The sequence below is a fragment of the Phaenicophaeus curvirostris genome, chromosome 1 (assembly GCF_032191515.1).
Source record: "Phaenicophaeus curvirostris isolate KB17595 chromosome 1, BPBGC_Pcur_1.0, whole genome shotgun sequence".
NCBI classification, from domain to species: Eukaryota; Metazoa; Chordata; class Aves; order Cuculiformes; family Cuculidae; genus Phaenicophaeus; species Phaenicophaeus curvirostris.
In genome coordinates this window covers 122,565,969-122,581,692 of record NC_091392.1, presented here as the reverse complement: position 1 = coordinate 122,581,692, position 15,724 = coordinate 122,565,969, and the positions used below count along the sequence as shown (strand labels likewise).

Here is a 15,724-nt window from a genome sequence, read left to right as displayed (position 1 = left end):
GTACTTGACTTATAGATATCAATATAGCATGTACACATTCCACAGCCTTCAAATTTTAAATAGCCACTGGATTAGATTTCATACTTCATATTAACATATTAATATACAAACTTATAAAAATATAAAAAATTACATAGGTTTTCTTTAAACAACCGTATACTACCTTCAGCTTGGCACTCCTACAACATTAATAACATAGGATGAAACTGCTCAGGACATGACTCAAGATTAGGAAACACATGCAGCATCCTTTTTTTACTTACTGCAGAAACCAGGAAATAAAACGAGAGAGGCACTTTATGGTTTCTGAATGTCTGAGGAAAAAACTTTGGTACCTAGTTCCAGATGCAAGCTTCAGTAAAACTGAGGAAAGTCTCTTGCTAAGAAGCAGAAAACTGCTCAAAGTGAAGAAACTTGTCTTAAGCCCGCAAGCCTCTCAAACTGACATTTGAGTAATTCCTAACCTTGTCAAATTTCTAGAAAACTTCACATCTCTCTGATCCTCCCACAATTTCCTAGGCTTCATGTAATAATCAACTGTTCCTTCCCTTCTGGGAAGTCTAGATACATTCACTCTTTGTATGATGGTTCAGAGTATATTCAGTGTAGACTTAAAATACAGCACAAAAATTAAAAAATCTGAGGCACTATAAGGTATTGCAACACTTCAGACCTCTCCCCCTGACCCCTTGTGAGGTTTTAGTGACTCCTCTTACTTTTTTTTCCTTATTTTTCTCACTTGCTGTGAAAGATGGAATCTCTGCTGCAGTTTATTAACAAAACTAAAACCAACCTGGCACTAGAGAACTGAGCTGCTGGACCTATTTGCTCCTTCCTTTGCTGAGCTGCAGAAAGAGGACAGGTGACGAAGATGGAAAGTGAAGGACCTAAAGAAGTGTTGGTATTTAAACTTCAAGCAACTGAGAAGGCAATCAACATTTTTTTTTCCCTTTTTCATAATTTTGTTACCTATCTACAGCCATATATTACTGTATTAGAACCTAGTGTACATTTTGAACTCCCATTAGTTGAGCACTGTTTTAAACCAGATTTTGTGTTGTGTTTCTTAAATAAAACTTTAAAGAACACATCTCATCCCACTCCTCTGAAAAAAAACCCCAAGGTATCCAGGACCACATCCTGCCTGACACACTTTTTGGGTGTCAATAACTAGCTTCAAACCAACAGAAGAATGTAGGAAACCAAAATCCTGGATTGTGTCCCCAATACTTTAGTAGAGTATATTCTAGTGATTAGCACATACATAGTACGATAGTCGTAGTCTGAAAAATAACATAGCTAACCACATATGCCTTGTCAGAACAGAAACCCTGACTGTGTGTTTCTCAATACTAATTTTTCTGCTGCTTTTTCAAGCAGAGCAATTCACTTAAGTATGAAGAAGCTCTTCTTGAAGATTAGGTCATGCATTTTAAATCTCTTTGGTAAAATCTGTTACTTTTATTTGAAAATTAAAACATAAAATAAGATGTGGTTATAGGCAATAGGAAAGGAATTCAGAGACTACTTTGTCTTTAAGGCATGAATTCCTTACCGTAACACATTTCAGAGTTTTAATTTCTTCATGGACACAGACAATATATTTATAAGAATCCTCCTTTTTCTGACTTTCATGCCACTAATTACCATTTCCTTCAGAAAGCTAGACTATAAAGTAAATCTCAAGGACTGTAAAGTGTACCAAATCGTTTTAACAATCCCTGAAATTCAGACTTCTTGATATTTTATGACCCAACACTTGATCAAGGAAGAGGAGGCAGAGCATTCATAGATCAGACCATGGAACATGGCTTTCCTCCCTCAGGTTCAGTTCCCTCTTTCAGCCACATGAATATAAATGCACTGCTCTCTAAGCCTACAGCCAGTGAGAATATGACTTTTATTTCCTGATTAGTGGGTATCAAAGAAGGCATCCCAGAACAAAATCAGAGTTAGCAACGCTCTGCCATTGCAGGAGAGAAGGGCACTTTAGAAGTGGGAGTTTCATACACTGTGAGAAAGATTTGAGAAGTCAGAAAGCTGATGAACCCAGAAAGTTCAGTCATTTTCTAATCCCCAGACAGCATCAATTTGCCCTGAGCTAAAGAGCTGTTCTTTACAATCCAAGTATCTATTTTTACCATGAAATTCACTGGTGACAATCAGTTGTATGCAGGAGCTTGCTGAAAACAGGAATTTACTGAGGACAATCTTAAGACTAGAGCATGTTCTGTTCAAATTATTTAAACCGAAGTTTCTAACAAGTTGTCCTGAGTTTGTAGGGATAGCAAATTTTCAGGACATAAAATGTAAGATGGATATAGACGTTGATGTATGCAGATAGCAACAACAGAAAGTCATAAAACTCCACAGTTCCTTTAATTTCTATCAGATAACAACTTATAACAGCTTATAAATGTGACTCTGACACAGTCTGCTTTAAAGTGAATAAAAATACCTACTTAGATTATATCCAAGTACCCAACACAAACCACCCCCGCTATTTGAACAGTCAGGAAGTGTCTCATTTTACCTTTGCAATTAATTTGAGGTACTGAAAAGCCCTAGCACTAAAAATTTTCCATGATTGCTGACATTTTCATAAAAATAAAAAGGTTCACCCTTTTAGAAAAAGTACAAATAACTAAGCAGCTTAGACTTTTTCGGAAAGTTAATGAGACTATAAAATCTACTAATCATAAAATCTACTAACTATAAATTGTGTAATAATAACACGGAATAATAAAATCAGTTCAATTAAAAGCACAATTTTGCTTAATTATAAAATTGATAATATAGTATTCTGCTTAGACAGCTCAACAGTCCTCATATCATTATTGAAAAGCAGCTTTCTCCCTTCATAAAGATATAAAGAATGGATGCTTGCATTATCTGACAAAATACACAAAATGTTCCTGCAAGAGTAATTTCTTACTGGAATGCTTGGATATTTCTCCAAAATACTTCGACTATGCTAGATTTCCTACCAGAACTGTGTACCTCGCTAATGACATAAAATTATCTAGAGTTTACCTTTATTTTAGTTCACCCAGAAAAATTTCTGTACTATCAAGATAATAACCTCGTATACTACTGAACTAAGTAGGATGCTGGAAAGAATGTTGTCTGCTTTCTCTGGTGTCAGTGATAGGTGCCATTATCAATATATATTATTGATTTTTTTTTTCCTTTTTTGGTTCTAGGACCCAGCAGGGAAACTTAAGAGTTAGTCATAAGAACTCAAGAGGAATATTTCGAGACATCATTGAGAAAAAAGTAGAATAAAAAAAATCAGATGCATCAAAGTTGTACCTCGGAGGTGGGTAAATGCAATGAAATAAACAGGGTGAAAACTAGTTACTAATGAACAAAAAAAGAAGGAAAATCAAAGTGATAAAAGGGAGAGGTAGACAGGATGACAACAAACCAAACCTATAAGCTTTGCTGAAGCCTGTTTAATTTGAAATGCTTTTTGCCTTCTGGTTCTTCCTATTGATTTCTAAAACATTTTTTCTGAGATGTGCAGAGTCATGTGACATTAAGAAAAATTATGGGGCATATTGTTTTTTCTTTTTTGTTTCCTTATTTAATGATGAAGCAATAACTGTGTTATTAAAATTCCATTGCTAAAGTAGCTTTGCTCTATAGAACATAAAATAAAGTTATCTGAAGCTTCTACACAGTATGTGAAAGAAAGGAAAACATCTTGGTTTTTTACTTATAAGACAAAGTATACAAGAACAGAATTTTAATTGAAGTTAAAACCAAAACATTTTCTTTCTACCTTATTAACTGAATTGTCTTTTGTACAGAAAACAAACTTCAAAAATAATACACATAAGTAAATACTGTTGACTAACTCATTACACCAAAAATGAAAAAGTAGTATGTCGGAGAGATAGGCTTCTGCATGTCCTTACTCAGAACATTCAAATACAAGTGAATATACATTTTTCTCAATACTAGAGAGAAATAGTATACAGAGATTGCCTAAATAAAACGATTACATTTCATGTTAGGATTTAAATAAAAAATGCAGAGAAATAGAAACAAAATTATTTAAGTCTTAGTACTCATGTATTCAAAATCTTTCAGGTTTCTTTCTCTTAAATACCATTCCATTCCACAATTACTTGCTGTCCTTTTTAGAAAAGTAAGTTTAATGTCAGATTATACACTCAGCTAGAAAACCCACATACTGAAATGCATTGTCTCCTCACAGACAACACAAGGAGCAGTCACAGGCATAGAAATTGTATTCTTCTTCAGTAGCAATCATTAATCAGAATGCACAAAAAACCACCATTAACACAGAAGTGGATCATGCAGTCTTCTGCGGCTTTTGACCTCTGTTTTTAAAAAATACCTGGTTTCAGTTTGAATTGTGTTTTCAGGATGACCTGCCCTCTAGAATCTTGACTAGTGCTGACACAGGCCATCAAGCATCAAATATTAAAATCTCTCAAGATACTATGGAACTGAATTGCTTTGAACCACTGATGTAGAAACATTAACAGATTACAACAGTAAATCTCTATAGCCTCAGAAATCATCTGTTTTCTATACTCTTCCGTGTCTCCCCATCATCATCATGTACCATGGATATGTATATAAATATATTTTAAATTAATATGAAGCCAGATAATTTAATCTAGTAAATGAAAGAAAGCTATCACACAAATTATACAGTCTCCCTCTTTTTAATTCTTAAGTTTTCCAATTAAAGAGCTACCCTCATGGAATGTGGAAAAAATTATATCTTATGCTCCATTTATTAGTTTGTTGTTTTGCATTAATTAAATACATTACTAAAAAATATTTGCCACTGTTAGATACTAGAGCATGCAAGGAAAAAATGCAACACACAAAAAGAAGGAAACACAGGTGTCAAAATACCGAGAGGTAATGAAACGACATTACAGCTGCCTGGTATATTCTAATACACTGTTTATATTTGAAAAGAAGTAATTTATATTTTTACATCAGGATAAAAGTCAGAGTTTTGACAAAATAACTCTACAAAAGCTTGTTAATTGTACCAAAAAGTCAATATTAAATGAAGATTCTATATTATTTTGCTAATGGCAGGAGCAGAGGTTTTAAAACATCAGAAAGTTAAAATGCTTTTTATGCCTTTGGAAGCATACCATATCTTACCATACCATACCATACCTTATGCTCTTCTACTTGACGCTTTAGGTCCTCTAGATCTGGACCTAAGGGCTCCAAATCGATTTTCTTTGTCCTTTGCTCTGTTTTTGTCAGCCAGTCAGCTAACTGGGCTAGCTGCTGATTCTGCAGATCCATTAGGATTTTATGTAAACTGTAAAATAAAGAAATAAGGATTTCAATTTATACATGAAAAAAACCAACTGGCAGAAATCTGCCTTGTATACTTTTGAATGATTTTCATAGGGCTACATCTCAAGCCAGAATAATAATAAAAATAATCCCATCCTTTCAAACAGGCAACTGAAAATTTCTTGAAACAGTTCTGAATTAGGCAAACTGTTTAGAAACTTTTTTTTCAAGAATATGAATATTGCATATAATATGCTGTCTGTTAAGGTGCTGGCCCCCAGTCACATTTCTTTTAGAATCATTTGCAAATTCAAAATTTCTGCTGTTTTGTTTCTTAAAGCTTGTGCTGTTTACTACAAGTGCTTTGAAAACTGCTCAGGCATCTCTACTTACCAGGCTCTCTCAAATATATATTAAAAAGAAGATAAAAAATTATGAATTTTTCAGTTGTTCAGAGGAGAAATCTCTAAAGAATTGAACAGAAAATACTTTAGTTTTGCCTAAACAAAGTATTTTGATAGCTCAAAAGTTTTGTGTCCAGAAATCCATTACAAACCCATCACTTATACTTGCCTTCTTTAGAAATTCTCCAAGCTTTCATAAATAAAAACTTCATTTTACCGAAGCATTTTTAAAATAACATGTAAAATAATAGCATTAAAAATTCAGACTACTGGTATTAGTAAGCACAGGAAGACAAGCCAAGAGTTCCTTGAAACAGGCATGGTAATGGAGGAAGAAAAGTGAAAGGCAGTCAGGGAAGCAAAGAAAGAGTGCAGGTGGTGACCAAATAAATCCTGAGGAGTACATGGACATGAAGCAGATCTTCTAGTGCAGAGCACTGAAGAAAAGGGGAGATGAAGAAAAGGGGAGAAAGTGTAGGCAAACACAGAGATGGGCTAATTTTATGGAAATAAAGACCTGCAAACAAAATTTGAAAAAAAAAAATGTTTGTTTTGAAATAAGGGTTTAGTTGCACCTATTTCTTGCATGGTACCTCATTGGTCCCACATGGCACTAAGACAGTATTGGGTGCTACACCTAGATCTCTGCAAAGCTATGCTACTTGCTAGAAACAGTAATAATTTTTAAAAACTCCAGTTGGTAGCTCTTGGAAGAAAAGGACAAAGAAAACAAACCACAGGAGCAACTATAAAAAGGAACTGAAAGTTCGACAGAACTTGAGACACTGAAGAAAAGAATGGCTCCAAGAAATAAGGAGAGCTCTATTAATCCAAAGTTCTAAATAGTAGACATCAAACAGTAATATTTCTCTGGATCAGATGTCTATTTCAAGACTTTTTTCCCAAGAACAGAATGTCACGGATCTTCATGATATACTATGATTTCAGTTTTTTTTTTTTACTGGAAATAATGTGTTAATTGTTGATCAAAATGACCAGAAGATACATGTAATGTCTTTTACTCCAATCTCTCTCTACAGATAAGAGTAACAGAAGGTGATATGTTGCTTTATTATAGCCTACATTTCACAAGGTATTAGCTATCTCAGATCTAACTCAGTCCTCCTTCCTTTTATTGTCTTACTTATATTTTAGATCGAGGTATCATAAATATTACATATTATCCTTGAGATAATTTTTTTAGCTATAAGTTAAATAAATGATATAGAAAACCTGATAAAGAGAATTTAGGACAATCAAGACATGATGAAGTAAATATTTATTATATAGAATATCGATAGCATTCTGAAGCAAGAAGCATAAACTTGAAAATGAAATAAACACAGAAAGCTATTTAATCACATTTGATTTTTAAACAAAAGAATATTTCTTCTCATTCTCCAGGTACATTCTGGTTTTCAAATTACTTCTATAAATATCTGATAAGAGTACTTATTTATATACCTCAGAAGATTATAAGAACTTCTGTTTATGGGATGGCCCTCATAGGTCTCAAATACAAAATACTTTTCCATTCAATTAAAAGTGAATTCTCCATAAAGTGGCAAATGGCATTAAGTTTTCCTCTCCAGTGGTTCATTTATCACACTGAGATGCTTTACTACAGAGCAGGCTATCTGGGGAAGGGCACAGGAAGAAACAAAACCCCAGGCTCATTTCCTTCAGCATGGTAATGTATTTGTTGCTAGAACAGTAAAATACTTCCAATATAGAGTGATTACAGGGGAAATCCAATTTGGGCTGCTTTTACACAATGGCATTGCTATGTTCCAAGCTCCCACTGACATTCTGACCTCCTAAATCCCTTTTCATAAGAACCTTTCATTTTTATAGTATCCTTTATCAGTATATCTTTCTCCTTGCTTTGTCAATTGCTTGCTTTTGCTTCCCTAGTGCTGCAAAGCATGCTACCTCTTTTTACATTTCCTGTTATCACTGCAACAGAGGATAGTCAGCCCATCTCTGTTTCGATAAACATTGCACTGTTGCCTTAAAGACTAGATTACAGTGATGTGATAAGAAGATTATGCTTTAAATTTAAGCAGAATATATATCCTGAATTTTTAAATTGTGTATAATAGCCCAGAAATATATTGACTTGTGATATGAAAACTGTCTGTAATCCTCCAGCTGGTGCTTGAAACACAGGGGCTTGAGACAATAGGTAAAAATTAGCCGTATATAAGTACATCACTCCTGTGAAATTTTCTCTTCCCCTAACCAAATTTCATTGACTTTAACACAGATTTTTTTTATAAGAAATTAAATTGTAGTACAACATTCTCTGTGAAACTCTTATCACTTTTTATCTTCCGTTAATTTCATATTATTATGCCTCAGAAGATAATAGACTTTTCAATTCCCTGAGCAATGATCTATAGCTTCATCTAGGAGATAAACTTAAAAATTGGTGGTAAAGGATGCTTTAGTAGACACAGTACCACTCCTAGAAGTGAGGCTGTTATGTGCATGTGTTATTTTAAATGAAAATAGACGTTCATAGTCTTCTCTCCAAGAAAATAATAAAGCTAGAGGAAGTTAAGTTGAAACACCTGAAACTCATCAATAATTTTAAAGATTGCCAAAGAAAGATAGAATAAAGACTTGTGGATCTAGGAAATGCCCCCTGTCTTTTGACTGAGCAAGTCGAAAGAGGCCTAGGTTGACAGCTCATGGCTCTGGGAAATACACTGTCTTTTGGCTGGGCAAGTTGACAGCTCATGGGTCCAGGATGTGACTACCCCTTCCTTCTCTCTTCTTTGGACTTATTCTCCTCATCCTCTCCCCTTCTTATAAGTGTCATCACCATAGACACCATGGACCTGAGTTTTGGATTAGAGTTCTGTGACAAATATTTAATCCATGGGGTGGAATGTAAAGCCCAACTTTGCTTCTTTCTTTGCCTTAAATATTTTGTCTGAAGGCTGGCCATTTATGGGTTTGTTTTGTGGTGCCAGCAACAAATAGTGGAGGTGTTGCAGTAATAGACCTCCCCAAGGATGGAGCTTGGGTTATTGCCTGAGGGCCTTGTCTGTGGTTCCAGGTTCAATGGAAGGGAGGTGTAGGAGTAAGCACCAAACTCCCTCACCTGGCTGAGCTCAAGGACTGCACCTGCTGCTACAGGGGGAGGTGATAAAGCAGTGGGCACTGCTTCACCTCACCCCCCATGCCTTCCTCCACCCACCAGAGTGCCCGGGTTGGACTCTCTGGAAAGACATGTGGCAAGACCACCTTAACATGTGCTGGGGGGGGGGGGGAGATGGGCCTTACAAAAGAACTCACAAGGAACCATGCTGGGGGCTCTCCCTCAACTTCACTCTCACACTCTCTCTATGCCATCACTTCGATTGGACCAGCCTGGACCACATGGCCTGGAAGAAGCTGGTGCTGCAATCATGTGTTCCCAAGAACTACTGCTGCCCATCGATGTGGTGATTTCTTTCCTTTTCCCCCCTTGCACTCTCTCTCTCTCTCTCTTTCTCTCTCTCTCTGTGTCCTTCCCATTAACACACACTTACGGTGTGTGTGTCGGATTGGATCCAAGTGACCTTTGTTATGTTCAGGGATCAGATTGTTCTCTGAACAGGTTGGGATTTGTTCCTGTAACTTTGGGATGTTGCACTCCCATATCTTGGCTGTGCACCCAAGTGTTTTGGTCTGTTTATGTTTGCCAGAGCCAGAATAAATATTACGTTTGATTTTCACTCTGAGAATGACCTTGTCGGGCTCCAGATCGCTGCACAGATAAATGACCTATCCCCACCCTCCACTCCCCCATCCCCTGTCAGGCCTCGATGTGAGTGTGTGGCTCGTAGATCTGGAGTGTGACAAACAGTAATCTCAATATTCAGTAAGCAAGTTGAAAAGAAAACAAGTCTTTTCAATTACTAAGAATATATTGCCAAAAAACTATGCGATGACTGAAAATCACGGTTTGCCCTTCGATATCGTAGGCAATTCTGGTCCACTTAACTACAAAACAATAAGGTAGAAGTGGAAAAGGTTCAAAGAAGAGTGAGATGAATAACCAAAGAGATTATAGAGAGAGAGAGCAAGGAAAGATATACACCGCTGACCTTCACTTGCAACAAAGTAACTATAGGGAATCACTTGAGCTACCAGTGACAAAGAAAAAAAAAATCCTCAAAAAAAAATAGCACTTGTACCATGTAAAAGGCCTGTGGAATTCATTAGCAAAGGATGCTGTTCTGGTCTGAGCCAGAGTAGAATTAGTTTTCTAACTTTTCAGCTAAGCTTTGTCTAAATAACTTCATTTTCTGAAGGCTAACCACATGTAAGCAGACAGCCTCTGTCCCTAGAAGAGCTAACACAGAGCACTGGTGTGCAGAAAGGCCATTGCTTATATTTGTCCCTCTGGAGACAAAGGTTATCCTCAACATGGTGGAATGTCATAAATCAAAGTGGTGAAAAAAGGTCACGCTTGCAGGGAGGAGTGGACAGGACACATGGCCCCAAATTAACCAACAGAGTATTACATTCCATATATGTCCTACTTGGTATAAGACTGAGGGATCACGAGGGTCAAGCCTTCCTCTTTGACAGCCAGCATCTAATACAGACTTCATCTGTCCCTTTAGCCTTAAACCATAACAGATACCATGAGCGCTAACAGGTCCAAAGGGGTTTTGCATAAATAGATGGAAGGAAAAAAAAATCAATAGCAGGTTACCAAATAAGCAAAACTACTCCCATCTCAGGAAAACTTCATAACATAAGAACTGCAGTATTAGGTCAGAACAAAGATCAATAAAGCCCAATATTTGGTCTCCAGAGCAACAGGCCCATGTAGCCCAGTATTTGATCTCCATGAATGGCAAAACGCAATAAGGAGATGCTGCTTCAAGAGCTCATGTATCTCCCCTAAAGCCTGTTTTCTTGTTCTGTTACAGCTGGTTTGCTGGACTAGAGCATTGGCCTTACTACTACAGATATTCAGCTTTTATGAAAATCACATTTGCAAAAGGATTCAGCCTAGCTGTGCTTAAGGAACAGACAGAAAAGTTTCTCACCTCAGTACAAGTTCATTGGGATTTTCTGAAAGGAAAATTAAAGACCTCATAGAAAGATTTTAACTATGTCTACCTAGTTCAAAGTCCCTAAAAAGCCACCGGGGACCTCAGATTAAAGTCATTTGCCACTGCATTTATTTAGTTTTACTGTACAGAACAGCTGTGTTCTTCAGTAATTAACAATGCTTGGCTATAAACAAGCTTCTAGTGACATTCAATTAATTTTAAAATTTCCACTGGGTTTTACTTAGTATGATATTAATATTTGACTTAGTATTAGTTGGCAATCTTCATCAGTAGTGTCTTTTACACAAAGGTCAGTAGGCATACAAAATTCCTCATGACAAAGATTCAGTCACATGAGTTTGAAACAGAGTTGCTGTACCAGACAGGGATTAAAAGTATCCATAAAAATGAAAACAAAACAAAAAAAAAGAGATGCTGAGAAGAAAAAGCATGAACAATCAGATAAGTAATAGAAATTTTCTTGAGATAAGGAAGGCAACTCACACAAACACCTTCAATAACATTTCTGGTTTAAGTGCCGTGTATCCTGCAAAACAAACTACTCCACTGTGGCACAACTGCACGTTCTTACCTTTATGGGATTTCTTATATTAGATGGCACTATGTAAACCAATATTGAGAAAATAAAACCTAGAAACCTTAAAAATACTTCAAAGACCAATGTAGCTAATTAATAGATTATTTTTCTACATTAAATTGTATTTCTACTTCAAGCTATAGGACTTGCCCCTTTCTGAATACTGTAATTTGTCCTGAGATAGAACTATGACAATATTTCCCTTTTTCCATTTTTTGTGTTGGTGAAGATTATCTCCTTTGTAGCTAAATATCATGTAATACATGTTGAAACAATCAGAAAAAAAAATGAGGTAGGTTATAGAAATTTTAGTTAAAAAGTTATTACTGTTCAAGTTGTTGACAGTTGCTGATTAGTGCGGTTTTCAGTCCCAAAACAACATGCAAGCTTAAAAGTCACTACACATCAAATTTCAGGTTAAAAAAATCTGATATGATGATTTGTTCACAGTGAAGTGAAAGAAAATTCCAATTGTTAGTCAAATTCATGATGGTTTAAGTCAGACTCCATATATAATATTTTACCTGACGTATTACTTACTTGCTTTGTTTTTCCATACTTGCTACCCTGAGACTTTCCCATCGAGAATTAAGTAGATTCATTTGTTCCTGGATTTCATTCTCTTCGTCATCTGAAAGTTTTCCACTTGCTAGAAGTTGACTTCCAACTTGCAAAACACTGCCAACCCGTCCTTGGTGAGCTGTTAATTCCATCATAAAACCCTGACAATAAAAAGAAAATCCAGTTTTAAGTTTGATTCTTTGGAAGGAAAGAACAGACTTTGGAAAAACATCTTCAATTCCATCACTTCTCAAACCTCATTTCGAAATTTGCTTTTTATTTTTTTAACCCCTCCCAAAACCTTGTAACACAAACCAGAAATACATACTTTCACTTCTTGTACAGGGCACAGTCTCCAGTACTACCTTTAAATTCTCCAAATCAAAACACGGAAGACAAATAACATAAACTATAAATATTTTGGATTGTATTTCTGACCTTATTATGGAATATAAGCAGACAAATGCCTACTAATAAATTATTATAAACATATACCTCATGGGTGTGAAATTGTTCTTTAACAACTTCTACATCACTGGATATATCTCCCTGTGCTTGTAACGAATCTTCAGCAGACAGAAGCCATGTGAGTACTTCTTCTAAAGCAGTCTGGTAGTTTTCAAGATCCATTTCAGACCACATCCGCACAGTGCTAAATGTCTTTTCTTCAACAGTTTCTAAAAACTGATCAAAACAAAAATTTTAACAGTAATGAAAATAGTATGTTCTCAGACAGTTCTACAAAGGAATAAATAAATGGCTTTTTCTTTTATTAAACCCCAGATTTTTATGAAACAAAAAAAATGTCAGATGCCTAATGTGTGGAGGTACTAGTTACTATAAAATCAGTTGATTGAATAAGATCAGAAAACACTGAGGAAAATTAAAAAAATCTCAGATTAAATTAGATATATTACACTAGAATTCAAAATTCCTAGCAATTACTCTGAATAGTGACAATATTTAAATTACACCTATAGACTGCTATTAGAACTGGTTTTCAATAAATAGTCTGATTTTTCATTTCTACTCTACAGTTTCTTCCTTAAGTATTTATCTTGGAATTGAGAGAGAAATTTATTTTCAACAGCAGCTAGCAAAATTATATCATCAAAAAAGCAGTAAGTCACATGCTAACACTACAGAGAAATGATGGGAAACAGAATATAAAAAAGAAAACTCTTTATATTACATGCAATTCCAGGCTTGAACAATCCATAGACACCCATTTTGTTAAGACCACTCTAGAAAGTTGATAAAGCTCAGAAATCTCATGCCAAATCACCATTTTTTAAAACAAAACAAAACAAAACAAAACAAGTGCATTAGTTTAATTTCTCTTTCCCACAAAGGCCATCTTTATATTTATACTTTAGAAACCATGTGACTCTTACAAGCACAGAATTTACACTTATGCTCTACCGCTTGAAGTCAAGACAAATCAATAACAAGTATTTATGGGTTAGTATAATAGTAGAAGACCAGGATAAAACAGAAACAAGAAATATGGTGTTGCTATAGAAGATGTTATTCCACAACTTCTCCAAAAAGTTCTGAAATTTAGATATTAACAAGTCAGTACGAAGTATTTACATTAAAATATGCCTATGCTCTTGTAAAAAGTGGTACCAAGACATTTAGAGTTTATACACTTAGCACAAATTGTCTGTACTTGATATACTTGTGTCAATGAAACAATGACACAAGCAGTCTCTAAAGCCTTTCACTGTAGCATGGGACAGAAAGTCAAAGTTTATCACTAGAAATCAGGAAGCATAATGAATGTAACACAGATATTTTAAAATAAAATCCTCAGTCTTCATCTTCATAGCAAATCCATTCTGTATTGTATAGGGCTAATAATGGGAATCCCTCTGTCATACACGTGTTAGGCTAATTAAAACACCAGTCATAACTTCATCACTATGTATGTGTGAAAAGCAATGTTGGAAATCTGATTCACTCAATAGTTTGGGGTTTTTTGGCTTAAATAAAGTACTATCTCACAGAAATATAAACAATGAAGTACAGAAAATTTTCAACTTCACGAGTTATTAATTATGTGGAATTCCAGATTTTTAGTAATATAAAATATAGTAAGAAATTACACACAACCATATAACTTTTCTGCAGCAAAAAAGGGTTTTTTTATGGTATACAGTCTGCTGTGAAAGGTATAATTTTGTCATTGCATTTGCATATATAATGGTATTTTATCACTTTTTATAACAATACTGCATATAATATATCCACATCTGATACACTGGAGGAGGGGGGAAAGATGCTATAACAGCTGAGTGACACTTGGGATATCGTGTTTGCAGAGATCTATGATCAACTATTAGTTTGAAAAGCCTCCATTTGAAATCATCATTTCTGTAGATCCAACATAGAATATTGCCTCACTTATGGCAAGAGTTTAACAAAGCACTCCCTAAAAACTCTTTTTCTGTAGAACCACTGCAGAAGAAGAGTGGTTCTAGAGTAATAACTACTCAGTATAATTCTCCCCAGTCATGTTGACCAGCATTTTCACTGCTTTCTCATGCTATCATAATTATGACAAGGAATTCCATTGGTAAAATCTTGGACTCATGACGAAATGGTGCAGACTAACTTCCTCAGACAAACACTATAATGTAAATGGAAGTCAATGTAATTACTTAATAGGTATTCCAAAGTATGTTCTCATTAAAAAAAAACGTCATTTTCTGGCAGAAGAAAATTAGAAAAGGGCTAAGGGAAGTATAATGAAAAGAACTTCACAGAACAGTGTCAGTAACGCTTATATTTGGTAGAGTGAGGAAGCAAAATCTTTTCCACCTTCCCTTCATCATGTCTTCCCTTTCCCTATGCATTTTGGGCAAAAGAAAAAGTGAGGGTTAGAGAATAATTATCAGAAGCTAAAATAGTAGCATCTTGTTATTCTAGAACATGTTAAACATGCAGAGTATTTGTGTCTGGATTTGACAGTGACATTTGCAGGGACACTCTGGGATCATCAAATGAATTAAAACAAATCATCCTGATTTCATTGATAAAATTATGCCATGCTTTCAAAGCTGTGATAAATCTCCTTCTGCACCTTTAGCCATATTTTCTGTTAACAAGCCAGAGTACAGCAATGACCACCTCTATCTGAACCTATATAAGCAGAGAATATTCACATTATAAAAAGCCTAGATCCATAAAAAATGGGCCTCAGAGTCAAAAATTGGTTATTATTTGACAAAATAGATATATTTTAAAATTCACCATTACACTGTAGCTTCACCACTTCTGTCAGTGCTGTTAGCTCTCCAAAAGATAAAGTGCATCCTTGCTTATCTTGCATATGGAACGAAAAGCAACTACTCAAATCAGCAGAAATTCAGACTCTTGGCTCAGCTGTAAACGGAACCTCAAACACTAAGCAGAATATCCACACTTGGCTGGGGACAACTACTGACCTAATACTTATTCTACACACCTTGTATTAAACAAAACCAACAACTAAACAACACAAAACCAGCATCGCCTGTGAGTGTCCTTATTTTTGAATTGATATAAAATCTTTTCAAAATTCCTAAAATAGTGAGGAAAAAATAGAATTTTAAGGTATTGCATAGATTATATCGAGAACAAAGAAACAAAATTATTAATAGAGACTTCTAATATAACTTCTGATGGCTGTTTCCAATCATAATTTATAAGAGAGTGAAAAACAATTAGGACACACTGAAGTTAAATTTGTATAGCCATATACTGCTAGGATGTGTACAGTTAGGAAAAATAAAATAAAAATTAAATATGCATGCAGTTTC

At 35.2% G+C, this 15,724-nt stretch overlaps 1 protein-coding gene across 4 annotated transcripts in view; it reads right to left on the bottom strand.

The window, feature by feature from the left end:
* Positions 1-15,724, bottom strand: part of DMD (dystrophin) — a 1,224,073-nt gene that overhangs the window by 751,168 nt on the left and 457,181 nt on the right. For all 4 annotated transcript variants that reach the window (XM_069873469.1, XM_069873460.1, XM_069873489.1 and 1 more), the window contains 3 exons: positions 12,417-12,605; positions 11,901-12,082; positions 5,173-5,323 (listed from right to left, as the gene is read on the bottom strand). In XM_069873469.1, coding sequence (XP_069729570.1) covers positions 5,173-5,323; positions 11,901-12,082; positions 12,417-12,605 — 522 coding nt within the window. The remainder of the gene's footprint in view (positions 1-5,172; positions 5,324-11,900; positions 12,083-12,416; positions 12,606-15,724) is intronic.